This window comes from Bufo gargarizans, chromosome 3 (genome assembly GCF_014858855.1).
Source record: "Bufo gargarizans isolate SCDJY-AF-19 chromosome 3, ASM1485885v1, whole genome shotgun sequence".
Taxonomy (NCBI): Eukaryota; Metazoa; Chordata; class Amphibia; order Anura; family Bufonidae; genus Bufo; species Bufo gargarizans.
In genome coordinates this window covers 283,939,877-283,967,461 of record NC_058082.1, presented here as the reverse complement: position 1 = coordinate 283,967,461, position 27,585 = coordinate 283,939,877, and the positions used below count along the sequence as shown (strand labels likewise).

The 27,585-nt window shown below is 44.2% G+C and overlaps 2 protein-coding genes across 2 annotated transcripts in view; one reads left to right on the top strand and one right to left on the bottom strand.

Annotated features, from left to right (window-relative positions):
• STYXL1 (serine/threonine/tyrosine interacting like 1) overlaps positions 1-27,585 on the bottom strand; it is a 101,190-nt gene that overhangs the window by 21,757 nt on the left and 51,848 nt on the right. The window lies entirely within an intron of this gene.
• Positions 42-14,361, top strand: MDH2 (malate dehydrogenase 2). The gene is made up of 9 exons (XM_044286101.1): positions 42-204; positions 7,479-7,647; positions 8,680-8,763; positions 8,850-8,959; positions 9,247-9,372; positions 9,549-9,626; positions 10,819-10,918; positions 12,078-12,229; positions 13,976-14,361. Exons 1-9 carry the CDS (start codon positions 139-141, stop codon positions 14,105-14,107), a joined length of 1,017 nt encoding a protein of 338 aa, XP_044142036.1. The 5' UTR covers positions 42-138; the 3' UTR covers positions 14,108-14,361.

The window sequence follows — 27,585 nt, the reverse complement described above, 5'->3', positions numbered from 1 at the left end:
TCTGCGATAGGCCGCCCGGAAGGCCGTTCCTGACGTCAGACGTTCGCCGTAGCTCCGCCCCTTCGCTGTGGCGCTGTCTCTGCTCCTGGAGGTCGTTGAAGTCACCGGTTGCTCTTTGCGTCCGTTCCTGTAACCGCCATGTTCTCTCGTATCGCAAGACCCGCTGCGTCCGGCCTCATCCGGGGACTCTCCACCAGCGCACAGGTAGCGGGGGGTGGGGGTATTAATTCCTTTACTGCCCCTGCTGACATTGAGCGCGCGTGCCTCTGCAAGTCCCTGCATTAGTCCCCCTCTATTCAGGTGCAGGGGCGGCGTGTTCTGCCAGTCCTCCATCCATAGAGAGATGTGGGACGTTCTGTGACAGGGTATTCTGCACTCTATGGCACTTTTCTGCTAGAAGAGCCCTCCAGCTTCTCCCCAGCCTGCAGTGGCTGATAACAGAGCACAATAATTGCACCTAATAGCGATAGTGAGACTTTAGCTTTATAATCCATTCACAGAGGTGCAGTGACATCATCTTGGTGGCTGTGTTACAGTAAATGGATCCCTTAAAGGGTTTCTGTCGTCAGAACAATGGTTATGTACCTGGCTGACATTAGTGATGCGCTAATGTCAGCAGAACACAACTGTATGACTTATATCTGCCTGCTGCCGCCGATCGCGCTAAATAATGACTTTTATAATAGGCTAATGAGCCTCTAGGTGCTAGTGGGGCGTTGCTGCAGCACCTAGAGGCTCCGTCCTCTCACTGTTTGGCACGCCCTTGTAAAGGCGGTTGACATCCTTGGTCTCCTCCGTGCCCAGCAAATCCTGTGCATGTGCTGTCCATTTTAGTATTCAGCTCAGGTACAGTAAGTGGAGGACTCTCTTGCTGCCGTCCTTCACACACTGTGACTAAAATGGACTTTGCGGGGCACGGAGGTGACTGAGGATGTCAATTGCCTTTACAAGGGCGTGCCAAACAGTGAGAGGACAGAGCCTCTAGGTGCTGCAGCAACGCCCCACTAGCACCTAGAATAACTGTACTTCCCCTTTAAGAGCAGGGATGTGGTGTGTTAATCAACACTTTTTACTACTAATGTCCTTTTGGGACTAATTACACCACTTTCACTGCACCTACCTACTTAACTAAGACTTAGCTTTTATTTCATATTATTAAATAATTATGGTGTAAATAACTAATGTTAAAATTCTCAGTGATCACTGGCCATTTGTCTATCCCTTTAGATTACCCTGTCAGGACCGACATCTGACTGGGTTTGACACACACTTTCACTAACAGGCTGCGCGCTTGCCTGTATTAGTTGTTTATTGAGTGCAATTCATTTTATTTCTCTGTAATAGCCTAATGAACATCTGCCATAAAATTCAGAGCCTCACGCTGCCCCCCGACATGTTTCGCCGTATCACGGCGTCTTCAGGGGTTAGGGCACTCTGCCCTAACCCCTGAAGACGCCGTGATACGGCGAAACATGTCGGGGGGCAGCGTGAGGCTCTGAATTTTATGGCAGATGTTCATTAGGCTATTACAGAGAAATAAAATGAATTGCACTCAATAAACAACTAATACAGGCAAGCGCGCAGCCTGTTAGTGAAAGGGTGTGTCAAACCCAGTCAGATGTCGGTCCTGACAGGGTAATCTAAAGGGATAGACAAATGGCCAGTGATCACTGAGAATTTTAACATTAGTTATTTACACCATAATTATTTAATAATATGAAATAAAAGCTAAGTCTTAGTTAAGTAGGTAGGTGCAGTGAAAGTGGTGTAATTAGTCCCAAAAGGACATTAGTAGTAACTAGCACCTAGAGGCTCATTAGCCTATTATAAAAGTCATTATTTAGCGCGAATGGCGGCAGCAGAAAGATATGTCATACAGTTGTGCTCTGCTGACATTAGCACATCACTCATGTCAGCTACATAACCATTGTTCTGATGACAGAAACCCTTTAAGGCCGATGCGCACTTGCCATATAACCTGCCTGGCAGCCGCTTATCTCTATTGACACATCATGCGTGGGAGATGCTGACAGCAACCTGTGTAATCTGTATCCCTGAAAATGGTTGTCCCCTACGGAGCATGCCCGAGTCCTGACCATACCAGTCTCCATTACCCTTCATTAGGAGTCTTAGGATGGACTTCTGGTTTCTGGGAAAGCTGTGTGACAACCAATATAAATGTCATTATTGGAGGTTCTGTCTGCTTTTCTCGAGTCCTGAATGGCTAGTTATTCTGTGATTCACTCTACACACCTCTGGTGTAGAATAAGGGCACTTTGTCAGTTTTGCCACAGGTATTGTCATCTAGCATTCTTAGAGGCGTTGGTTTCCAGCTTTTCCAGAAACGTGTATAACAGTAATATAACTGAGGAACATTATTTAACCGCCTAATGAGGGCGGCTGACTTGTAAAATGTGTAAACTGCTTCAGTTCTTGGGTGCTGTGTCCATAGGGTGCAAGATGGTGACATAGTTCACCTATGTCACCTCACTCTGTGCCACCCCTGGACAGATTCTCCTCTGTGCCTGCGCTGAACCATAAATGCGCAGGAGGATCCATTAAGAGACTGCACAGAAAGCAGTGAACCACTTCACTGCTGCCATATAGCAGCCTACAATTGTAGCAGTTCACCTTGACAACATATAGGGACCCAAAGACCACCTACTGCCTGGCGGTGTATGACATATAGATGTACATTTTTTAACACCTTTTTGGACCGCCAGCTTGCAGTGCAGTTCCCAAGTCTGCCGCAGGGTCTTTGGCATTAATGCAGTAACTGCTGCAGTGTAGCAGAATGTTTGAATGCATCACTGTGAGGCAGATGGGGACCCCGAGGAGAAGACTCCTATCATGGATCCAGGCATTATAAAATAAGTAGCACGTTATGCAAGGCATAAAGCAGGGATCTAATAGCGCTTTCTATTTTTCCTGGGCGCCACTCCGTTCGCCCTCTGTACCCCTGTAAAATTTTCCCGCCTGGTATGCTAATTAATAGCATCGGAACAGAGAGGAGGAGACGCCAGGGTTTCTCAAAGTGCGTCGCCTTCTCCCTTGCTGTAGCGCAGTCAAATCACAGCGGAGAGAGTCATAGCCAGAGAAGGTTAGGTTTTTTTTGGGAGGACATTACAGAAAAGTATCGACCTTGACATTTGTGGATGAAGCACTTGTGCTGAGCTCTAACCTTCCTAGATAGTTGCTGCTGCTCACTCCCCTTCCCTCCATAGACTTGCATGGACATGAGTAATATGATCTTCCTACATAGATCTGGACAGGAATAAAGCAGGCATTAGATAAGTTGTTGAACGGCAGTTAAAGGGATTCTCTGGGAATTAAGAAAATGTGAATGCCTAAATATTACTTACCGTATATTCCCAAATACCTTTCATTTGACATAATGGCTTATTTTTTCTGGGGAGCAGTCATTAGGAGAAACAAAATGGCCGCTGTATTAGTACACACAAAACCTCTCCTGATCACAAAGCAGGACAAGTTACTTTACAACATTGAGCTAAAGAGCTGCCTCATCCTCCTCTCCTACGTGTCGGGGATTATGATCCTGAATACAGTTTAATATGATCTTCAGCTGAATCTCTGTAGGAATGGAGTTCATGAGGAGACACAAAATACAGAGAGGGATAGTACAGACTGGTAATGTATGCAGTCTCCATTACTACAGACCTACAAGTGCTGCTGCTCATTATTCCTGATGAGCAGGATGAGGCAGCTCTTTACCTCAGTGTTCTGAAGTAATTTGTTCTCCTGTAGGACCAGGACAGGTTCTCTATGCACTAATATGACAGCAGCCATTTTATTTCTCCTAATTGCTCCCCAGACAAAACAAGCCATTTTAAGTAAGGTATTTGGGAATATATTTATTATAAAGTAATATTTTAAGTATTTTTATTTTCTTAATTCCTGGAGAAGGCCTTTAAACAAATGTCTGGTGAATGATCTTTTCAGACACGACCATACACATTTTAATCATATTGGCTGTTAACAGTGGTTGATTGGCCATACATGTTTAATGAAACTGGAGATGGATGAAGGATCTTTCATAAACAGTTTTTTTTTTTAAGGAAATACTTTTCGTCTGACTATGAAGATATTAACCAGGACCTATCATCGGTCCAAACATTGTGAACTAAGTATCATGACATACAGTGGCGCCGAGGGATCTCACCGCACTTACTATGACCCGCTATGTCCTTCGGTATGTTTGGGGACTTGGTTATAGTAGGAGGAGACTGCCCTTGTTCTCCTGGGCGTCTCCTTCTCCCAGGCTGTAGCGCTGGCCTATTGCAGAGCTCACAGCCTGGGATTTTTTTTATTTTATTTTTTTTTTCTTCCTCCCAGGCTGTGAGCTCTGTGCTGCGATTGGCCAGCGCTACAGCCTAGGAGAAGGAGACGCCCAGCAGAACAAGGGCAGACTCCGCCTACTATAACCAAGTCCCCGAACATACCGGAGGACATAACGGGAGAACGGAGCGGCACCCAGGGATCATAGTAAGTGCGGTGAGATCCCTGGGCGCTGCTGTATGTCATGATACTTAGTTCAAAATGTTTGGACCGATGAAAGGTCCTCTTTAAAGGGAACCTGTCACCGGGATTTTGTGTATAGAGCTGAGGACATGGGTCGCTAGATGGCCGCTAGCACATCCGCAATACCCAGTCCCCATAGCTCTGTGTGCTTTTATTGTGTCAAAAAAACTATTTGATACATATGCAAATTAACCTGAGATGAGTCCTGTCCCTGACTCATCTCACCTACAGGACTCATCTCAGGTTAATTTGCATATGTATCAAATAGTTTTTTTGACACAATAAAAGCACACAGAGCTATGGGGACTGGGTATTGCGGATGTGCTAGCGGCCATCTAGCAACCCATGTCCTCAGCTCTATACCCAAAATCCTGGTGACAGGTTCCCTTTAAGCATGGTCAACTTTTCAGACAATAATAGCCTATCATTAGTTGGCTAAAACAATAGTTATTTGTTTAAAATTCAACCAGTGACTGTTTTGATTGAAATAATTGTCTTGATCAACTTTAGTCCAATATGTATGGACACCTTTTAGGCATTTTACGAAGTGAAAAGGAATTACCTGGGAGGGGGCAGGGCTGGTAAATAGCTGTAAACAGAGGAACTAAGCATTTCTCACTGATAAAGCATACTGAAAAGTTTCTTGTGGTCGCTTGTACTATCGATTTATGCAAATGTGTGGCCCCTTTCAATAGAAGCTGAGATGTGAAATACTTCTCTGCTGCTTTCTGACCTTAGGAAGTTGCATGAGATGTCGGCTGCTGTATCCTGTCATTTTCACCCTGGTCAGTCTGCCAGGCTGATCACGAGTGAAATGGATTGACATGTGTAGGTGACTGAAGTGTCTTCTGGTGCAGTGAAGGTCATGCGGAGCTGGAGCTCATACCCTCGTAGCACCATTCAATGTGGTGGTGTAATAAAATAGTGCAGGTACATTGTAATGCATGATGCAAGGGAAAGAAGGTTACGGCGCAGACATGGCCACCCACTCCCATTCAATTAGGCACAATGTAATTCTGCATTCCCTTTCCGCAAAATGTGTGGGCACCTGTAGCAGCAACCAGACCTATGCCAACCAGGTGGTCACTGGGGCATGGGTGTGTACCTTCTGAGGAAAGGCCATCCTGATAATTGAAGAACTTTGCTCGGCTGCTGGACTTTCTCGCTGGCTCCTGAAGAGGCCTAATTGGCACCTAAAGTGCTCAATTATACCCAGGCCAAATGAATTCAAGAGAAGTGAAGCTGTATTGCACCTATTTAAAGAAAAAACTAAAAACGCTGATTTCAGTAGTCTGTCAGTCATGTACTCAAGCCACTGAACAATTCAGTAAAGTGTATCTGTATAGCGCCACCTTCTGTTTGTTCTCTTCCCTATTTCTTGTCCACCTGAGGTGGTTACACATGCTCAGTTTAATCTTCTGTTAGAAGCTGTGGCAGTTGGGGTCCATTCACACGTCCGCAAAATGGGTCTGCATCTGTTCCGCAATTTTGCGGAAAGGGTGCAGACCCATTTATTTTCAATGGGGCCGGTATGTGCTGTCTGCATTTGCGGATCCGCTTTTCCGCATCCGTGCTACCGTTTCTGCAAAAAAAAAAAATAGAACATGTCCGATTAGTCATTTTCTATTATAGTGCTGGCGTTGTGCGGTCCGCAAATTGCAGACTGCACTTTGCCAGTGTCCGTATTTTGCGGATCCGCAGAACACTTTTGTGTGAAGGGACCCTTAGGGTGCACTCACACGTGGAGGAATTTTCTGCCATAAAATCTGCTGGTGCGGACTTCTACAAAGTTGCAGATTTTTTGGGGTGTGGATTTCCTGTATCGGAATCTCTCAATTCTATGGGAAACTAATTCTACAGTGGAAAATGCTGCAGAAAAATTAGCAGCGTTTTCCACTGCAGAATCCGTTTCCCATTGATTTTAGTGGAGAGATTCTTATGCAAAAAATCCGCAGCAGAACACAATGCAGGGATAGACTATTTTTAGCCCATAGGATAAAGCCTCATTCACATGTCCGTGCTTAAATCCGTGAAAAGGTGGTCTGTGATGCCTTTTGTTTGGTCCGTGTCTGTTTTTTGCTGTCTGTCATCAGTGTTTCACTTACACTAAACAGCTGAAAAATAATTTTCAAAGCATCTCTTTCCTAATAATCTGTGAAACACGGTTGGCATCAGTGTTCCAACCATGGTTTTCACGGACCCTATAATGGGTGTGCCGGACAAAATACAGCATGCTCTTGTGCTAAAAACATGGACCCACGGACATGGTTAAAAACTGATATTACTGAGTGATATGTACTAGACCCCAGGGGGATACACAGGTCAGGAGTCCCATGGAGAGTACGTCTCCTTGTTGGATGGGTATATGTAGTTATCGTGATAAATTTCTTAATATCGTTCTCGTGGGATTGTTTTTGATATCGCCCAACCCTAGTGTAAGTGCACCCTTACAGGGAAAGGGCTACAGCAGAAAGCACACGCCCCCGAGCTACCAGCTTGAAATCTAGCAGAACAATTTAGGCAACGAATGAGGAAATCTCTAGATCCATGTGAGGTACAGCGCTGGTTCTAGCTTTGTCAGAAAGAGACTGTCATGTATTATGATACCTGATTTTTCACTTTCTACATTGGGGATCAGCTACCTCCTGCTCTCCAGCTGTTCTGAAACTACAGCTCCCAGAATCCTCCTTTCACTTCTATGGAAGTTGTAAGAACAGTCAAGTGCATGTTGGGAGTTGTAGTTTCACAGCAGCCAGAGTTCCAAAGGTGGCTGTTTCCTGTTCTCCCCTTTTACAGCAAGTTATAATCCTCGCAGTCTGGGCCTGGAAATGAGTCACGGCTGTCTGAGAAGAGTGACAAAGTAGTAGTTCTAATAACTCGGTACATGATGGCGCTATGAGTTTAATAATGTGTAACCTTTCACAATTGTTGTGTTTCAGAGCAATGCTAGAGTCACCGTGCTTGGTGCGTCTGGTGGAATCGGACAGCCTCTGTCTCTCCTTCTGAAGAACAGTCCCCTAGTAAGCAAACTGGCCCTCTATGATATTGCCCACACTCCTGGTGTCGCTGCAGACTTGAGCCATATTGAAACCAGAGCAAAGGTGACAGGTAACACGTCTGAGGAATTCATACATGCCTGACAACATGATTAACCCGTTCCATGTAAAAATGTCTACTACCAAGTTTCTTTGAATTACGGTTGAAAGTGTCTTGTCTTTGCTTATTTATGGGATGTTAAATGGATAGTCCACACGTGTCTGATCAGTGATTCTGAGAACGTGCATGCTCACACATCTCTGAAGAGGTGTGTCTATAGGAGATGAGCAAGGTGTGATGGGACACCATTGTGGCTTCCTGGATGCTGGTGGATTGACCACTGATCAAACAACTAAGGTTTTTATTTTTATTGCATGTAAAAGTGCCAAGTATAGAAAATGCTGTGATTTTCTTGGCATGGACAGACCTCCTGATCGTCGGACACAAATACTGTCCATCTGAGACTGGCCTAAAGGCTTTCTACATGATTAGAAAAACATGCAGTGTTACTGAAAGAAACAGCCAAGTGCTGTCCACAGATTGTCATACTGTAGTACAGCTCCATTCATGGTGTTGGAATTGAGCTCCAGTACCAGACACCTCTGCTAAACAGGTGTGGCACTATTTCTGTAAACCCTCTATTGAAGCACCTCCCATGTATGTGCAAAAAATGTTTGAAGGAATGACTCCTTTAGTAAAACTGGGTAGCCAGGAGATGCTTGGTGCTGCCGCTGGTCTAAAATCTTGGAACCGCACCCGAGTTTGGGAAAGGTTTATTTTTTTTATTTTTACTGTAAAAATGAATCTATGAAGTTATTACACAAAGTCACGCGAGTCTTCCCGAAGTAATAACTTGGACTGATGTGAGCAAATACATTCTAATACTGTACAGAGCACTCGCTCCATACAGTATTGGACCGAAGTTTTGTGCGAATCGACTTCAGACGTTTCATCCGAAGTCTATTCTCTCATCCCTAATTGTGACAATGTAATTATTGGGGTGATATTTCCTACTACTATAGTTCATGTTCACCTGCTGCTCTTCTGTGTTGTGTTAATTCATTGCAATATAGGCAACCTTAAAATGCCCTCTCAATGTTACAGGATACATTGGAGCAGAGCAGCTACCTGAAAGCTTGAAAGATGCCGATGTAGTAGTCATCCCTGCTGGAGTCCCAAGAAAACCTGGTAGGTTCTACTCTGAGCTTCTCTCTGTACATTTTACACTTGCCAGTATAATGTGTGATGTAATCTGACTGCTCTGATCGTTCCAGGGATGACCCGTGATGATCTCTTCAACACAAATGCATCTATTGTTGCTACTCTCACTGATGCTTGTGCAAAAACGTGCCCTGAAGCCATGATCTGCATCATTTCAAATCCTGTGAGTTCAACTTTGTATGAAATAACAGTTGGTAGCAAATTGCCTGCTGGACCTCCCACCCTCCAAATTGGGGGTACTCCATCTCAGACACTTATTGCATTCCTTTTCATGAGAGTTGCACTTACTCAACTGTTTCTGGAACTGCTGTGAAAGGAAATGCAGGTAGCTGTGCAGATGCGTTATAAAGGCCTGAGTTGGGAATAGCCCTTTAACTAGTTTTGGATCTAAATCGCTTCTTCCCTCACTTGAGGTCTTCGTTACTGATTGCCTTTTTCCTCTGTATTTAGGTGAACTCAACAATTCCTATTACATCAGAAATCTTTAAGAGGCATGGTGTTTACAATCCTAACCGTATTTTTGGTGTTACAACTCTTGACATTGTAAGAGCCAACACCTTTGTTGCAGAGCTAAAGGTAAAGAAATGTATTACTTTATGTAACTGGTGACCCTAAAGGCCCCAATTGCAAATGAAATGTAAACTGTGTGCAGTCCCCTATGTAGTATGACCAGCCGATGTGGCTAAAATAGATTTGTCTCACCTTTTTATATGCATTCTCTAGTGTAAATCGTTGCCATGTTTTATCTATAGGGACTGGATCCAGCTCGTGTGAATGTTCCTGTGGTTGGTGGACATGCTGGCAAAACAATTATTCCACTGATCTCTCAGGTATGTTTGTATGAAGTCTCAATTTTTTTTTTGCCTTTTACTACCCATTGTACAGTATTTGGCGTCATTATTACATCAGCTGGGGTCCAAATCCTGGGATCCCTGCTGATCAGCTGTTCCAATGAGCCGCCACGCTCACTTGAGCTTTGGTGAGCACGACTGGCTCCCGTCGGCTCACCAAGCAGTGCTGTACATCGTATAGTGGCTATGCTTGTTAGCTGCAGTTCAGCCTCATTCACTTCAATGGGGCTGCGCTGCAACCAGGCCATGTGACCGATATACAGTGACGTCACATTGCTCTCAGAGCATCTGGCCCTTCTAACAGCTGATTGGTGGGGGTCCTGGTTGTTGGACCCTCACCGATCCACAGGATAGGTCATCAATATATATATTACCAGATAACCCCTTTTAAAGAGGACCTGTAACCTCTCCATCGTTTTCTAGCAGGAATAATAGAGGGAATGGCATAACATGGTCATAAGAATAGATGCTCCATAATTTCTGCAGGTATTCACAAAAACATGTAAGAAAAGGTTACAGGTCCTCTTTAAACTTCACCCCTCCCCCCACTAATTTTGTCACAGATTTGTTGACGCTGCCCAATCCCACATTGCTCTCTACTTGCTGGTTCAGTGATGACATTACAATGCATGGGCATATGACTACTGCATCTAGTGATCACTCCTTTAAAGGAATTATCCAGATATTGATCATGATGACCTATCCTCAGGATAGATTATTAGATGCACCCCTGCCAATAAGCTGTTCCAGGGAGCTGCCACACTCGCCTTATCTCTGGGAGCGCAGCCGGCTCCCGGCAGCTTTCCAAGCACAGTGCTAAGCACTTCAATGGGGCTAAGCTGCAACTACGCCATGTGACTGATGTATGGTGACTTCACATGGCCTAGGAGGAGGCTGTGGCGCTCACGGAGTACCCTGCCTCTTCTAACAGCTGATCGGTAGGCGTCCTGAGTGTTGGACACCACTGGTCTGATATTTATGACCTGTCCTGGGGATAGGTCATCAGTATTTATAACTGGATTACTCCTTTATACATGTCCTCTACACGGCAGTTCCTTTTTATTAGTCATCTGTAAGAACTTATTGAAGTCAAAGTGATCATGAAGAAAGAAATGAGTACATCTATTTCTTACAACCTTATTATTATTATTTTTTTTTAACATAATTACAGTGCACACCCAAGGTAGAATTTCCACTAGACCAGTTGGAAACACTTACTGGCAGAATCCAAGAGGCAGGAACAGAGGTTGTCAAAGCTAAAGCAGGATCAGGTCAGTTGAGATCTGAGGGCATGTTTTGTAAACCTGTTATCTGTATCTATTTCCTATGGTATTCGTTCTGTAGATTGACCTGGTATCCCGCATTCTTGATTTATTTTTATGTATGTTATATAAAAATACTAAGTAGTGGCTGTGGGGATCAGTATGAACATACCTTTTTGTGAAGCTTTTATTAACAGAAGTAGAATGAATATGAACTTTTAATCTGCCATATTCTGCTCTTGTAAGTGTCCAGAAGATGGAGCCTTATTGTGAAGTGCTCTCTGCATTGAGCGGCTTCACAGCCTCTTGAGTGACAGCTGTAGTGATCTGCTGGTTGGATGCATCTGACTCGGAGTGGTTGTGGAGCAGCTCGGTGGCAAGAGCATGTCACAATGAAGCTCCACCTCCTGTGCATTTACAGGAGTAAGACCTAGCAAAATAAATCAGATTTGCACTACCCTAGTTCGACAAAAGGTATGTTTCTAGTTCTCTCCTAGCCCCTACATAATGCTGTGATCAAGTAGCCTGATGATAAACATCAGATCGTAGGATCTAACTGCTGATTTCCCCACCTATCCCGAGAAAGGGAGGTCCCAGAGTCAGTCTGAATAGAGCTGTAGTGTGCATGTTGGTCCGCCACTCTTATTTCTAACTGTTCTGAATTGTAGGACTGTTAAATGGTGTAAAATGGGGTTTCTGGTATTGAAAGTGACTTTTTTAAAAAGAAAATCCTGTCTGTCCCCAGTGGCTTTAGGGTTTTTGCCCCAAAAGCAGGGTACAGGTTTGATAGAGGAGATGCCTTAGATGCAGCTTGGTGGTGAAGTGGTAATTAGTTCTCATTGAAGAGACCCAGTGTATGGAGACTATTACAGGCAATGCCCCATAGGAAAGAAAATGCATGAACCCCTAAATGGTGGTCTACAGAATGTTTTGCATTTGGAGATCCCATTGGGCATTGACTTAAAATAAGTTTTATTACACCTGCTGGGTCTCTTTAATGACATCCAGTACCACCAGAGCTTGTGTTTGAAAGTATTAGCTTGCTCATTATATGGTTAAGTGAATGTGCGGTCACTTGCTCCGTGCAGTTGTATCATTAGCCCCTGGTGATGGAGCATTATACCTTTGACCGCCAACTGTACATACTTGCTGTTCTTCCTCCCTTTAGGGTCTGCAACACTTTCTATGGCCTATGCTGGTGCACGGTTTGTCTTTTCTCTGCTGGATGCCATGAACGGGAAGGAAGGAGTCATTGAATGCTCATTTGTTAGATCTGAAGAAACTGAGAGCACCTATTTCTCAACTCCTCTGCTGCTGGGGGTATGTAAGACTTGGCTAGGATGCCAGATTGAATGTTAACAGCTGTATCTTGCACACATTTTCATTTAATGTGATGAATTCAGTGGGCAATGTTAGAAGTTGGCCACTTTTTGGCTGCTTGTGACCAATGGGTGATTTGGCACTTAATGATATAGTCTTTGTCAATATTCAGTGCTTTTTTTTTATATATTTATATATTTATATTTTTTTCATAAGCAATGCCTCTTGCTGGACAAATCTTCTGTGCTGTCCGCATTGAGGTCTTGCTGATACCATCAGGCACGGTCTGTGATTAGAAGTCGGAGGGGGCTACCTCTGAACCCTTGATTACACCCCTGCAGCAAAATCATGAGGAGGAGGGGTGATCATGGCAGTCTGTAGCCTTGTGCAGTATTGCAATTTGTGGCATAAGCGATCACATATTCAAGCGCCCTAAAAGGCTAAAAAGAATAAAGATATCAGACATGCTGATACCAACTGCTAATACCAGAACTATTAAAATGCGAAAGTATTTATTCTGCCTGGTGGACACTGTCAAAGGAAAAATGCCCAAATGTTTTTTGGTTTGTTTTTTTGACACCTTAAAATTGAATAAGTGATGAAAAAGTCATAGTACACCAGACGGAGGAAAAATATTTGACAAAAAAATGTTTACGCCTCCAAACTGTTAACACCTTGATGTAAGGACCTTAAGGTTGATCGGGTGGGCAACGGAGCTGTGCGTGTCTGGTCAGTGCAAGGGGCCCCGCTGTATCCACTGGCATCGCCGTAAAAGCTGACCGTGGCATATAAAAGGATCAGAGGCAAAGGCCACGGGGTCTGCCATGCATGTAAGCTGGGTCTTACAGACAGTCAGTGTGAAACTGACAGTTTCAATGTAGTAAAATGCAGCATGTATTGTACAACATTTTGGGGTCTAATCTCTGTTTTAATGTAGAAGTCCCTTTAGAGGGGGGTGGGGGGGGGGTAAATAAAACTTTACAGTAAAAAGGTGCCCCCTTCTGTTCATGTGATTTTACTTATTTACTTTTCTCTTAAACTAACTTTTTTTTATAGATATTGCCGCATCCATAACAAGCAGTGACATAGAAACAGCTGAAACGGCTTTTTTTTTTTTTTTTTTTTACCACCGTAGGGGTGCATCAGGGGGGCTTCAAATGCAACATGGCAATTTTTAAAATTTATCCCAGTAAAATCTGCCCTCCAAAATCCATATGTTGCTTTTTCTGCAACTGCCGTGCACCAATACAGCAGTTTACGACCACATATGTGGTGTTTCTGTAAACTGCAGAATCGGGGTAATAAAATGAGCTTTTTGTTTTGCTATTAACCCTTGCTGCCTTACAGGAAAACATGGATTAAAATGGGTAATCTGCAAAATCTACCTTGGAACCGAACGAGAGTTCGGTAAAAGGTTTTTTAACAGTTGAAATGTAATTTCTGAAGTTATTACCTGAAGTCTTGTGAGACTTCACAAAGTAATAACTTCGGCTCATCTGAGAAAATGCACTAATACTGTACGGAGTGAGCGCTCCGTACAGTATTTTAACAAAGTTTTATGCGACTCTACTTCGGATGTTTCATCCCTAGTTATTTCCACATAAAGTGACACATGTTTGGCCTGGTCCTTAAGGGGAAAAATGGCCGTGTCCTGAAGGGGTTAAACATGTACCCTTGAAGGTTTTATACCTGTACTCTAGAATGCATTATGTAATCAGGATTTAATGTTGCTCTTTTCTCCAATAGAAAAATGGTATTGAGAAGAACTTGGGCCTGGGGAAACTGTCTGCCTTTGAGGAGAAGCTGGTGGCACAAGCAATGGAAGAGCTGAAGGGGTCTATTAAAAAGGGGGAGGACTTTGCAAAGAGCGTCAAGTAATTGTTACCTGTACAGGAAGTCAGCCTTCATTAACTTATTGGTACATGACACTTTAGAAGAGAACCTCAAAATATATGCTGTAAAGAAGTCTTTCATGTCCAGAATGACTTCCTCACAGGAGTTTACTTCAGGGAGACTTCCTTGCAGCGTATCTTATGGGCTCTTGTGACAGCACTTAAAGCAAAAGCTTTCACCATCAAAGCAAATACTGTTGAGATTGACATCATGGATTAAACATCATATTTTCTTTGTAACTTCTCCTACTTTATTTGTGTGCATCTTACTTTTCTCCATTTACGCTCTTGGGAGTACATTGTTGCTGCTTTTGTCTTTATGGTAGGCGTTGCATACAAATGCCAGAATCTCTGGACATCACAGTGGCCTCGATCTCTTTTAGGATGCCTCATGGCAGCTTTGATGGAGGACCCCTGCCAGATATTCTAGAGACATGTCCAGCATTCTCTTGCACTGGTGCTATCCTTTTTAAATCTTGGTTTACACACAGCAATTTTTTTATTGCAAATTGCAAAAAATGTGTGCACTACAGCTTCTGGGCACTTGTGAATTGCGCTGTGTAACTGCCTTTCTATAGGAACTTCTATCCATGTGGATCACAATCCTGATGCTCCTTCCCTAGGTCATGTAAGACGCCTCTTTGGAAGTGCACATGGTATTGCCTGACATCAGAAAAACCGTGCCATACAGGACTCTTGACGTAAGCTCTGTGTAAAGCCTGTATTGAGAAGCTGATTAAAGAACAGCCCTCGTTTGTCTGAACTAAGAACTGTAATTAGAGATGAGGTACAAGCTCCAGTAGCCAAAATGTTACCTGCTATAGCTCCTCCACCTACCGCTCCTTTTACCCAGGGCTATGGAGGAGGAATCTGAGGCAATTTTGGGTACCTGGATGAACAGACTCTGACTCCTAAATTTAAATTGGAACAAAACAAGTTTTAAAATGTCCCAATTAACAAAAAGTTAGTTACTTCTCTACTGTAAGAATAAAGGCCAATGCATGCAGTGCGTCACGTTACCGCAAAACGAACACGTTAATTTACCGTGAAGAAGCATGCTTTTCATATGCTTCACTATATGGCACGCAACAAACAGTTAAGGAGCGGCAATACTTATACTTTCCATTGTGTTGTGTTCCGCTGTTACAGGGAACGCAACGCCCATGGTTAACCTAGCCTCACTGATAACTGATTAAGTAAATGTTTTTTGCAGGACTAGAGACACTTGTATAAGTGAAGGGAATGGATAGTCAATAGTTCAAGACTGAAGCTGTAAACCATTTGAAAAACTGCTATCATTCAGCTAAGGCTATAAAATCTTGGAAACTCAGATTATTAGCTTAAACTTTAAAGGGAACCTGTCACCAGTTTTATGGTGTCCTAACTAAGGGCAACATAAATTAGTGACTGATTCTTTTAGCAAAATGCTGGGTCACTTTCTTTAATTGACCCAGTCAATCTGCCAACATCTTGTATTGAAAAGCTCCAGCTGATAATGAGTCATGAATATTCATGAGCTCCTGACTCTCCCTGCCCACCTGCTGCTGAGTGACAGTTTGTTTCCATATGAATCAGCAGCAGGTGGGCAGGGGAGTGGCTATAGCTCTGAATTAAATATACACTGGACTCAATGACATCACGCTGGACTCGAAACAGCTCATTAGCATGCGGCATCTTTGTGTGTATATTAGGTAACAATCTGTCACACCAGTAAGTGAATACATCTAAGGTACTTTTTAGTAGTTAATGATTGTATATAATTAGTTAGAATATAATCAAATATCCACATGACAGGTTCCCTTTAAACATTACTTTGGGATTCTACTAGGGAAATCATGTTTTACATTAAATGCCCCTTCCTGGATCCTCCCACTGCCCATCTTTAGCAGAAGATCAGCACACAAAGGAGAAGGCAGCAGCTGAACTGGTAAAGTTCCTGTTCCTGATGTTTATGCCTGCTGCTACTATTCAGCCACTTGATTTAAAAAAAAAAAAAGTTTTCATTGTGTTTTTGTCTTTTGCTTAACGACCCAGGATGAGAATGCTCGTCCTCAAACACTGGCACTTGGCGCTCGAGGGTGAGCACTCTTGTCCTGCAGGCAGAGATCCGGCGGTTACTGACAGCCGTGTCCCTGCTGCATCCACAAGCAACAGCGATAACGCCAATGCCGGTGGATTAACCCCTCATATGCCGTAGTCGGCGCTAACCGCGGCATATGGGAGGTTTGTGCTCCCTCACCTGATGCATTGGGTCCTTGCTTTGGTGGGGACTCGATTGTTGCCATGGCAGCCCAAGCCATTCCAAGGCTTGGGGCCTTTTATCTACAGAAGCCTAAGAGGCCCAGCCCCCAGGCTGGGTCTCCTAGGCACCTGTTAGCGTCTTACAGTGTAAGACACTAACAGTTCATTACAGCACAATACAGATGTATTGTGCTGTATTGAAACAAGGTTCTGACCCTGTCCCATAGTGGGACAAAAAAACAAAAGACAAACTTTTTTTATTGAGTTTCAAGTAAAAAAAAAATAAAAAATTAGGCAAAAGACTGACATAAAAAATTAAAACTGTAAAAAAAAAGCAATTTTTTTGTCATCTTGCATCACAAAAAGTGTAATAGCAAGCGATAGTCATATGCACGCCAAAATAGTGCCAATCAAACAGTCATCGCGCCCCTGCAATAAAATGAGACCCTACCTTAGATAATCGCCCAAAAACTGAAAAAACTATGGCTCTCAGACTATGGAGACACTAAAACCCATGATATTTATTTATTTTTTTTAAATGAAATCATTGTGTAAAACTTGCATAAATAAAAAAAAAAAATGTATACATATTAGGTATCGCCGTGTCTGTGACAACCTGCTCTATTAAAAAAAAAACACACATGATCTAACCTGTCAGATGTTTGTTGTAAATAACAAAAAAAAGGTGCGAAAAAAGCTATTTCTTGTTACCTTGCCTCACAAAGTGTAATATAGAGCAACCAAAAATCCTATGTACCCTAACAGTCCAGCAAAATATGCCTTCCAAAAACCATATGGCATTCCTTTCCTTCTCCGCCCTGCCGTGTGCCAGTACAGCAGTTTACAACCACATATGGGGTGTTTCTGTAAACTACAGAATCGGGGCCATAAATGAGTTTTGTTTGGCTGTTAACCCTTGCTTTGTAACTGGAAAAAAATATATATTAAAATGGAAAATTGCCCAAAAAGTTAAATTTTGAAATAGTATCTCCATTTTCCATTAATTCTTGTGGAACACCTAAAGCGTGAACAACGTTTATAAAATCAGTTTTGAATACCTTTTTAAAGGATGCAGTTTCTAGAATGGGGTCTTTTTTTTTTTTTGGGTGGTTTCTATCATGTAAGCTTCACAAAGTGACTTCAGACCTGAACTGGTCCATAAAAAGTTTGGTTTTAGAAAATTTCTGAGAAATTTCAAGATTTACTTCTAAGCCTTTGTAACATCCCCAAAAAATAAAAGATCATTCCCAAAATGATCCAAACATGAAGTAGACATATGGGGCATATAAAGTAATAACTATTTTTTGGAGTTATTACTATGTATTATAGAAGTAGAGAAATTGAAACTTGCTAATTTTTCAAACTTTTTGGTAAAAATGGTATTTATAAATAAATATTTTTTTTTTCTTTTTTTTGTGGGGGCCCAATACCAGGGGCCCCTGCTGAACATTGTATAGCTGCTGTGCTTGGTATCACACTTTGACCCATTGAAGTGAGTGGGGCTGAGATGCAATACCAAGCACAGCTGCTATACAATGTATATGGCTGTGCTTGGTAGGCACTGAGAAGGCTGTGAAGCTCATAAGAGTTGCCGGTGCCTTCTCAAACAGCTGATTGGCAGGGGTCCTGGGTGTCAGACCCCACTGAATCAGATATTGATGACCTATCCTTTGTATAGGTCAGTAGCATTAAAATATCTAGTTGAATGTGACTTATGAGTCTGAATGGTGGGGACTGAGGCCATTGGCTCTCATTCTCTGGTGTAAACTGCCTGCACATCTTTGGCATACTCAGGTGAATTTAAGACACTCCTTTTCCCACAAAGCCATTCTTGCTTTACAATATTTTTAGTTGCACCCTCTGCAGCAATAATCTTTCCAGTTCATCCCTCATGACAGCACAACAAGAGGTTGTTCCCCTTTGACCTTCTTGGGACAGGAAACTGAGGTTAAAGGGTCCCTCCCACCAGTGTTCTTCCTGTCCCTACAGGGGATAGATGCAGAGAGGTTCCCTGCTCTAGGGTTGAAGAGATTCTACAAGGCCTTTTAGGGCCTAAGGCTGGGACTAGTATCGGGCGGTGTCCGGCCTCTCCTTCCAGGTCTCGAATAGCCTTCTTAAAACCCCTCAGGGTAGAGTCCCTTAGAAGCCCGGTACCCACCTAGCAAAGTCTGAGCCTATAGGTGGGTTCTCTGATGGCCTGGGTTCATCCTTATCTTTCCTACCCTATAAGTGGCTGTGCCAGTATCTCTTATGTGGAGGTCCCCTGGCTTGCTCCTAACCCTGATGAAGTGGGTAATGCAGCTGGTGGTTACCTCACTATGGATTGCTATGGCAGGGATGGCCAACCTGCGGCTCTCCAGCTGTTGAAAAACTACAATTTCCACCATGCCCTGCTGATAGCTGTAGACAGTCTTTGCAAGCTGGGAACTGCAGGTTGGCCATCTCTGGGCTATAGGTTCATGGAGCTTAGATCCGCTGTTCCTTAATTGAGTTCAGCAGGATTGCGCCTCACTGCTTCTGAAAGTCAGCAGCTGGAATGGGGCCTTTTCTCTTCTTACCAACGCTCCGTATGCAAGTGTTGGCAGAAGCTGCATGACATTATTGGTGCTTGCTTTGGCAGCATATACTCCAAGATTGGTAAGTAAACCATGCGTGACCAGCTGCCACCTGCCTCCAGACACTTGCCTCTGTGCGTGGCGGGCAGTGGCCAGTCCGACACTTGCCTCCTACTGGTGCCCTGACCCATAAAAGTAACAAGGTAGGAGGCAGGAAGTTAAGTTAAAGCTAAATGAATCCTAAGGTGAAGACCTCCGGTAAGGATCCAGTGTGACAGCAAGATTAGGGAAAGCCTAGTGGAGATGAGTGGTAGTTTAATCAAATCATATATCGCAATATATATTTCTTTTTCTGTATGTATACAAATTACAAAACACCAACAGCCCCATGCCATTGCCACCATCATCATGTCCAACAGCCTGGGTTTGAAAAATTAGGGCCTTGATAACCACCTCTTGGAACTGAAGGAAAGTTCCTGTGTAGCCTGCAGACTGAAATAGCACGTATGCATTGGACATTGCCATCTGTACAATGCGTACGGCCAGCTTTTTGTACCACACTTTTGTTTTTCGTGTGGCACTGTAGGGCTTCTGAAGTTGATCCACCCCTCCCATATGCCTGTTGCAGTCCAGGATACAAACTGGTTTGGGGACAGTGGTAGTGATACCTTGTACAAGAGCAGGGGAGCTGGCATTAGTGTGAATGGTGGTCAGTACAAAGACGTTCTTCTTGTCCTTGTACTTAACCACCAACATGTTCTCACGGAGGAGAGCCCTACTTTCACCTATTCTCAGTGGTTGTCCTACCAAGGATCTAGGGAGGCCTCTCTGATTTTTGCACACTGTGCCACAAGCCACAGTACCTCTTGCAGTTAGGGACATGAATTGGGGTATGCTGGTATAATAGTTATCCACATAGAGGTGGTAACCCTTATCCAGCAGTGGGTGCAATAAGTCCTATACAATCTTCCCACTAACTCCTAGGGGGTTCTATCCTGGAATCTTTCCCTTCGTAAATGCGGAACTTGTGGGTGTACCTAGAGCTACACTCATAAAGTTTGTAAATCTTTATGCATTACCTTGCCCGTTTGCTAGACAGGTACTGGTGGAATCGAATCCTCCCTTTGAAGAGTAATGGGGACTAGTGTTGGGCGAGCATGCTCAGCCCAACACCATTTTGACTAGCATCGCGATGTTTGGCTGAACACCGCGTGTGCTTGAGCGCGATGCTCGAGTCTCCTCCCTGCACGTTTGTTGGCTGCTACGCAGCCAATAAACGTGCGGGGAAGTACTGGCACTCACTGTAATGTCGTAGCCATGTTCGTTACTGGCATTACAGTGATTGGCTAGCTGGAACGCGTCATCGGGTGCTATATAACACCCAATGAGGTGGTTCGGCTCCGTCTTAGTCAGGGCGAGCTGCAGCAGAAGGGACAGGTAGTGTAGGGACAGGAATTGGTTTTTTTTTTTAGGCAGGGTTTAGTGTTGAAAGTTGTTAGAGACCCAAAAGTCTTTTTAAGGACTATTATTTTATCTGGCTGCAATATATATTATTAGTGCAACCTGCGCTAAATTGTGTGCAACTGTTTGGCCGCTGCTGACAGTGACACAACCTCTGCTACATCTGTTGTGTTACATTTGCGCATCCTAAATATCTGTGACATTCAGCGCAACTGTTTGGCCGCTGCTGACAGTGACACAACCTCTGCTACATCTGTTGTGTTACATTTGCGCATCCTAAATATCTGTGACATTCAGCGCAATTGTTTGGCCGCTGCTGATAGCGACATTACCTGCGCTACATCTCCTGTATAACGTTTGCACATCCTAAATATCTGTGACATTGTGTAATTTTTTTTGCCGCTGGTGACAGCAACAATACCTGCACTACATATACTTGCAAACATATATACCATTTAATATGCTCAAGGCAAGCAGTAAGGGACGGGGAAGTGGCCGTGCTGATGATGGTGCACGCAGAGGCCGTGGCCCTGGGCATGGTGAAACTGTGCCTGCTGCCAGAGCATAAGAAACGCACTCATCCACTATACCTAGCTTCATGTCACAGTTTGCAGGGTGCCGCAGGACACCACTCTTGAAGTCACACCAATGTGACCAGGTGGTCGGTTGGATTGCAGCAGATAATGCTTCCAGTCGGTTAAGCAATACCCTGTCTTCCACAAAGTCTAGTCTCAGTAGCCAAGAGTCTGGTCAACAGAATCCTCACCCTGATCCTCCTTCCTCCCACCAACAAGAGTCTTTGCAAACAAGTGATCCCACACTCGGATATTCCGAGGAGCTCTTTTCATCGCCATTCCTTGATTTAGGCCTCTAGCCAAGCCCGCTTTAACAGGGACATGAGGAGATCTTGTGCACTGATTCCCAAACTCTTGAGCATCCACAGTCAAAAGAAGATGACGTGGGGAACAGCAATTAGTGTTTCACAAGGTGGATGATGATGATGATGATGAGGAGACACAGTTGCCAATAAGTTAACGGGGACCAGACTGAGCTGTGGCTCTCACCACTCAACCTACAACCAGGCATGGTTGTGTCTGATAATGGCCGTAACTTGGTGGCGGCTTTGGAGCGCGGCAAGCTCACACACATACCATGCCTAGCCCACGTGTTCAACTTAGTGGTTCAGCAGTTTCTCAAAACCTACCCCAATTTACCTGAGCTACTGGTGAAGGTGCACCGTGTGTGTGCCCATTTCTGAAAGTCATCTACAGCTGCCGCCGGTCTAGCAATGCTGCAGCAGTGCTTGCAATTGCCAGCTCACCAACTGTTGTGCGACGTGAGCACGCACTGGAACTCCACGTTCCACATGTTGGCCAGGCTTTGTGAGCAGCAGAAGGCAGTAGTGGAATACCAGCTGCAACATGGTCGTCATCGTTCCAGTCAGCTTCCGCTCTTCACAAGCGACGATTGGGCATGGATGTCTGACCTCTGTGAGGTTTTACGCAACTTTGAGGAATCAACGCAGATGGTGAGCAGAGATGCCGCTATTATCAGCTTAACCATCCCACTTCTGTGTCTACTGAAACGCTCGGTGCTCACAATGAAAGCGGATGCTTTGCATGTGGAAGAGGTGGAAATGGGGGAAGACAGTACACAGGGTGATAGCCAGACCACCCTCAGTTTGTCTTCTCAGCGCGAATTTATATGATGATGAGGAGCAGGAGACGGTTGCCTCCGCTACAGGGGGTAGTACCCACAGCAGGTTTATTCTATCTGTTCAGCGTGGATGGGCCGAAGAGGAGGAAAAGGATAAGGAGATTGAAAGTCATCCTCCTGATGAGGACAGCGAAGTCTTGTATGTTGGGACTCTGGCACACATGGCTGACTTTATGTTATGCTGCCTTTCCCGTGACCCTCTCGTTATACGCATTTTGGCCAACACGATTACTGGTCGTTCACCCTTCTTGACTCCCGCTACAAAGAGAACTTCTCATCTCTCATTTCTGTGGTGGAGAGGACTAGCAAAATGGTGCAATACCAGAAGGTCCTTGTGGAGAAATTGCTCCAAAAATTTCCATCTGACAACGCTGGCGGCAGAGTACTTGGTTCCTTGGGCAACCGAGGAGGGGAGACGAGGGGAACACACAGCAGTTCCAACAGAGGCAGGGCAACACTCTCCAAGGACTGGGACAGTTTCCTGACACCCCACCAGCACCCTCACCCTGATGCATGGCCTAGTGTCACAAGGAGAGAAAAGTTTTGGAAGATGGTGAAGGAGTACGTAGCAGACCGTGTCAGCGTCCTCAGTGATCCCTCTGTGCCTTACAACTACTGGGTGTTCAAGCTGGACACGTGGCAGGAACTGGCGCTCTACGCCTTGGAGGTTCTGGTCTGCCCTGCCGCCAGTGTTTTGTCAGAACGGATATTTAGTGCTGCTAGGGGTATAATAACTGATAAGCGCATGCCCCCGTCAACTGAAAATGCTGACAAGACCTGGATTGCCCCTGACTTCTCTACTCCACCAGAGGAAAGCGGCTGAACATAAAAGCACTTTAAATGTGGCTTTTCTAGTGAATCGAATACACTGTATTCCCATGCACCTCTTCCACCACAAAGAAGGGTATATGGTTCAATCTTCCTTTTCTCGTCCTCCTCCTCCATCATATCAACATGCTTATTAGACTGCCCTCGCTCCTAATGTTTTAGAGGGTCAGCTCATCAGCAGACCCTCACCCCTAATGTTTTAGATGGTCAGATCAGCAGGGCTCCTAATGTTTTAGAGGGTCACAGCAGGCCCTTGCTCCTAATGTTTTTGAGGGTCAGCAGCAGGCCATCAATCATAATTTTTCAAGGCTGTGTATGATGCCCTCCTTTTATGTGTAATAAAGGGTGTATTGGAGTGCCGGTTCCTTGTAATTTTTGGCAGCCCTTTCATTTAGTGCATAGGCCCTATCAGTGTAGGAGTCCCACTACCTGAACAATTGTACCACAATGTGAATGAGCCCTCCTTTATGTGATGAGAAAAAGGGGGTCAGTCAGCACATCCCAAAGCGCAGGGGCACGTTGCTATGGCTGAGAACAAGACTGTTAAACAAAACAAGCAATGCAACAGCTCACTGCAAACCAAATAAAGTACAAAATTGCAGCATAATATCAAATGCTGAACTAATAAGTTAGAGATACTTGGCAAATCGTTTTGTACAAAATTATTTGAGCCCGTCTGCCGAACGTCAAGGCAATCTCTAGTTAGACGGGTTCCTAACACTAAATATACCTGTAATGTGCCATAGCGGCTATCATATAATTCAGAAAGTGCAGGTTCCACTTACATGCTGAATCCGCCTGAATTTCTGTCATTTTCGGTGCCAAAATGGCCTCCATTATATCCAGGGAAAGCAGTTACCAGCATGCACGCCGGGCCCACTCCACACCACCCCTGGCACCACATGGTCACTAAGGACTGCAATGAGAGCCCACACACTATCTCTCTCCTGGTGCCATATGGCTTCAGTGAGTGAGGGGGAGTGGGCCAGGCTATATACTAACACTAATTAAAATCAACCTGTGGGACAGACGAGCTGGTCAGGAGTGCACGACTGAGGAGGCAGCCACACCTCCAGCACAAACTGCAGAGAAAAAGGGGGTCAGTCAGCACATCCCAAAGCGCAGGGGCACGTTGCTATGGCTGAGAACAAGACTGTTAAACAAAACAAGCAATGCAACAGCTCACTGCAAACCAAATAAAGTACAAAATTGCAGCATAATATCAAATGCTGAACTAATAAGTTAGAGATACTTGGCAAATCGTTTTGTACAAAATTATTTGAGCCCGTCTGCCGAACGTCAAGGCAATCTCTAGTTAGACGGGTTCCTAACACTAAATATACCTGTAATGTGCCATAGCGGCTATCATATAATTCAGAAAGTGCAGGTTCCACTTACATGCTGAATCCGCCTGAATTTCTGTCATTTTCGGTGCCAAAATGGCCTCCATTATATCCAGGGAAAGCAGTTACCAGCATGCACGCCGGGCCCACTCCACACCACCCCTGGCGCCACATGGTCACTAAGGACTGCAATGAGAGCCCACACACTATCTCTCTCCTGGTGCCATATGGCTTCAGTGAGTGAGGGGGAGTGGGCCAGGCTATATACTAACACTAATTAAAATCAACCTGTGGGACAGACGAGCTGGTCAGGAGTGCACGACTGAGGAGGCAGCCACACCTCCAGCACAAACTGCAGAGAAAAAGGGGGTCAGTCAGCACATCCCAAAGCGCAGGGGCACGTTGCTATGGCTGAGAACAAGACTGTTAAACAAAACAAGCAATGCAACAGCCCACTGCAAACCAAATAAAGTACAAAATTGCAGCATAATATCAAATGCTGAACTAATAAGTTAGAGATACTTTTAGAGATAATAAGTTAGAGATAATTTTGTACAAAACGATTTGCCAAGTATCTCTAACTTATTAGTTCAGCATTTGATATTATGATGCAATTTTGTACTTTATTTGGTTTGCAGTGAGCTGTTGCATTGCATGTTTTGTTTAACACTCCTTTATGTGATATACAGGTTGTATCGGAGTGCTTCTTCCTTGTAATTTTTGGCAGCACTTGCACTTTATATACAAGTAAATATACAGGAAAGAATGTTTCCTAACAATTTTTCCTCTAAAATCGGTTTTATCTTCGGTTTTGTGAGTATTATTGTCAGTCTGTAAAAGTGGCGTACGACTCGGAAAACATTGTTCCCAGCAGTGACCTGGGAGTCCAAGATGCATCCAGACATCCTCCCCATGCTTTTCCCGAACCATTTCAGTGATGTTTTCATCAATTTCTGACCTTTTCCTGTGAACCAGACACCCTCCCCTCTTCAGAGCAGGGGGTGCCTGGTTTAATGCTCGGGTTCTCCCGTTGACTTCCATTGTGCTCTATAGAGCACCCGAGCATCCCAAAGTGTTCTACTTGAGCACCCAAGCACTTTGGTCCTCGATCAACACTAATAGAGACTCATCTACACAGATATTTTTATCTGGGTTGTACACCTCAGCAAACTTAGTGTTAAAGTGGTCAATGACAGGCCTAACTTTGAACAGACCGTCAAATGTTGGGTCGTTTTGGGGTGGGAACTGTGAATTGTCGTTATAGTATAGGAATTTCCTAATTGACTTAAATCGCTTCCGGGTCATGGTCTTACTGTAAGTTGGAGCCTGGTAGAAAATGTCCGAACTCCAATGTTTGGCTTCTTTACAATGCCCATATGCAGCATGAGTCCCCAAAACTTCATCATCTCTGCTGCACTTACTGGGGTCCAACCTAGGGGTCTATCGTATGCTGATGTAGGGTTCTGCGCAATGAATTTTGGGGCGTATAAATTGGTTTGGGCCACCATTACATTAGCAAAATCTTCAGAGAAGATTTAAAAAAAAATCAGTTTCTGTGAAGCCTGCACAATCTATCTGAATTCCTTAGTTGAATCACAAACTCAGGAATTTGGGGCTAATAATTGTCAGGGGGTGGGGTCCTTCAGCTTCACTCTGGGGGGCTGCCTACACTGCTACCCTGGGGCGCCTTCTAGAGGGTCCCTCATCAGCGGATGATGATGAGCGGGGTAAAGGAGAAGAGGAAAGTGGCATCCTCTTCTCCCTCACTGGCAGACTCCGTATCGGAGGCAAGGATGGCGTATGCCTCTTCAGCTGAGTATACTTGTTGGGATGAATTGGACATTTTTATTTAATTGGGGTGTGACGTGTGAAATGTGGAAACCTTTATTTAGTGTGAGGGGTGTTTTCAAACGTGAAGGGGCTTGTAATAAATTTGAAATGAAATTAAGAAGAAAAAAAAAAGGCTTCTGCACAAAAAATAAAACTTGCAGCGCAAACTGAGCAGACGTGATCAGTAATGGACACCATTGATCGGTGCCGAGTGGTTACAAAATGCACGTACTTGGATGGTGTATTTGTGTAAAATTCTAAACTGACACATAGATATATATATCTATATATATATATCTATATATATATAAATAAATATAAATATATAAATATACATTTTTATATTTATAACACAAAGAAAGGACAGCAGCACTTGTAGATGAAGTCGGGTGCAAAATCCTCTGACCTTAGGCTGTTCGGTCAAAATGGTTGCAGCACTCCAGGATAAAAGTGAAAAGCGACCTGCTTTATTTCCCCTGTGCAACGTTTCAACTGCTCATTGCAGTCTTTCTCAAGCATAACAATTGGTGTCACAGCATCTACATTTATACCCACAATGCTTAGTGAGTCAATTAACAAAGTGATTAACAATGACATGATCAATAATGTGTAAAAAACATGAATTTTTCATAGTTGTATGTGAATTCATTACATATATCATATGGCAAAGCCACGATTTTACATACATAGTGAGACTTCATAGATAATTTTCAAAGATCGCAAACAAACATTGCCTAATTCATAAAGTGCCTCGTGCTTTAGTTACAGTGATCACCTGAATGTGCTAATTAGGCGATCAATAGGCCGCATGATTTAAAAACTTACAGTGTGGAGCAACATGATGACAGCCGTCCCGGCGTCCCCGGACCTCCACTGCGCATGCTCAGTATCCTAGCAACTGGTGTCCACAATCACAGACCGCCGTCGGTCGTGATGCATGCACCAGCCGCCAGGCCCCGCCCCCGAAGCATGACGATACGGGAGGTGACGCCTCCATGCCCGGCCTCCAGGTCACATGACAAGTCATGTGAACCGTAGCCTGGCAACAAGGAAGCGTTCACCCTCGGCGCACCGTAATCTCCAGGGTTTTTCAGAGCACAGCAGTGAGGCCTGTATAGGGGTAGAAAGGACCACATAGGGAATGATCGGGTTGTCAATTACTACTAGCTAGATTGTTGCAGATGATTATTGTAAATAGATCAGGATGTCAAACCGTAAATATCAGAGGATTGTAGTCCTTGATAGGAACATTACATGTATTCAATGGAGAAAAAGGGGTGCAGTATATATGGATGCGTCACGTAAGTGATCATCCCTACACACCTATAAGACTACAGGGCACAGAGTGTTGTCCACACCCCGCATCCTCATAGCCTACATCCACCCCCTATACATCTCCTATGGTCATAGCTTCCTCCATTCACGACTTATCCATTTTCTCTTTAAAAATAAAACCATAGTTCCAACCCCATTCTCCTATTATGGGACTA

What these genes read in the sequence shown, in the direction of transcription:
- MDH2 (XM_044286101.1), top strand. Translation starts at nt 139, where the DNA reads ATGTTCTCTCGTATCGCAAGACCCGCTGCGTCCGGCCTCATCCGGGGA. An exon ending in GACTCTCCACCAGCGCACAG is followed by an intron (nt 205 to 7,478) that starts GTAGCGGGGGGT and finishes GTTGTGTTTCAG; the next exon opens with AGCAATGCTAGAGTCACCGT. An exon ending in CAAAGCTAAAGCAGGATCAG is followed by an intron (nt 10,919 to 12,077) that starts GTCAGTTGAGAT and finishes TCCTCCCTTTAG; the next exon opens with GGTCTGCAACACTTTCTATG.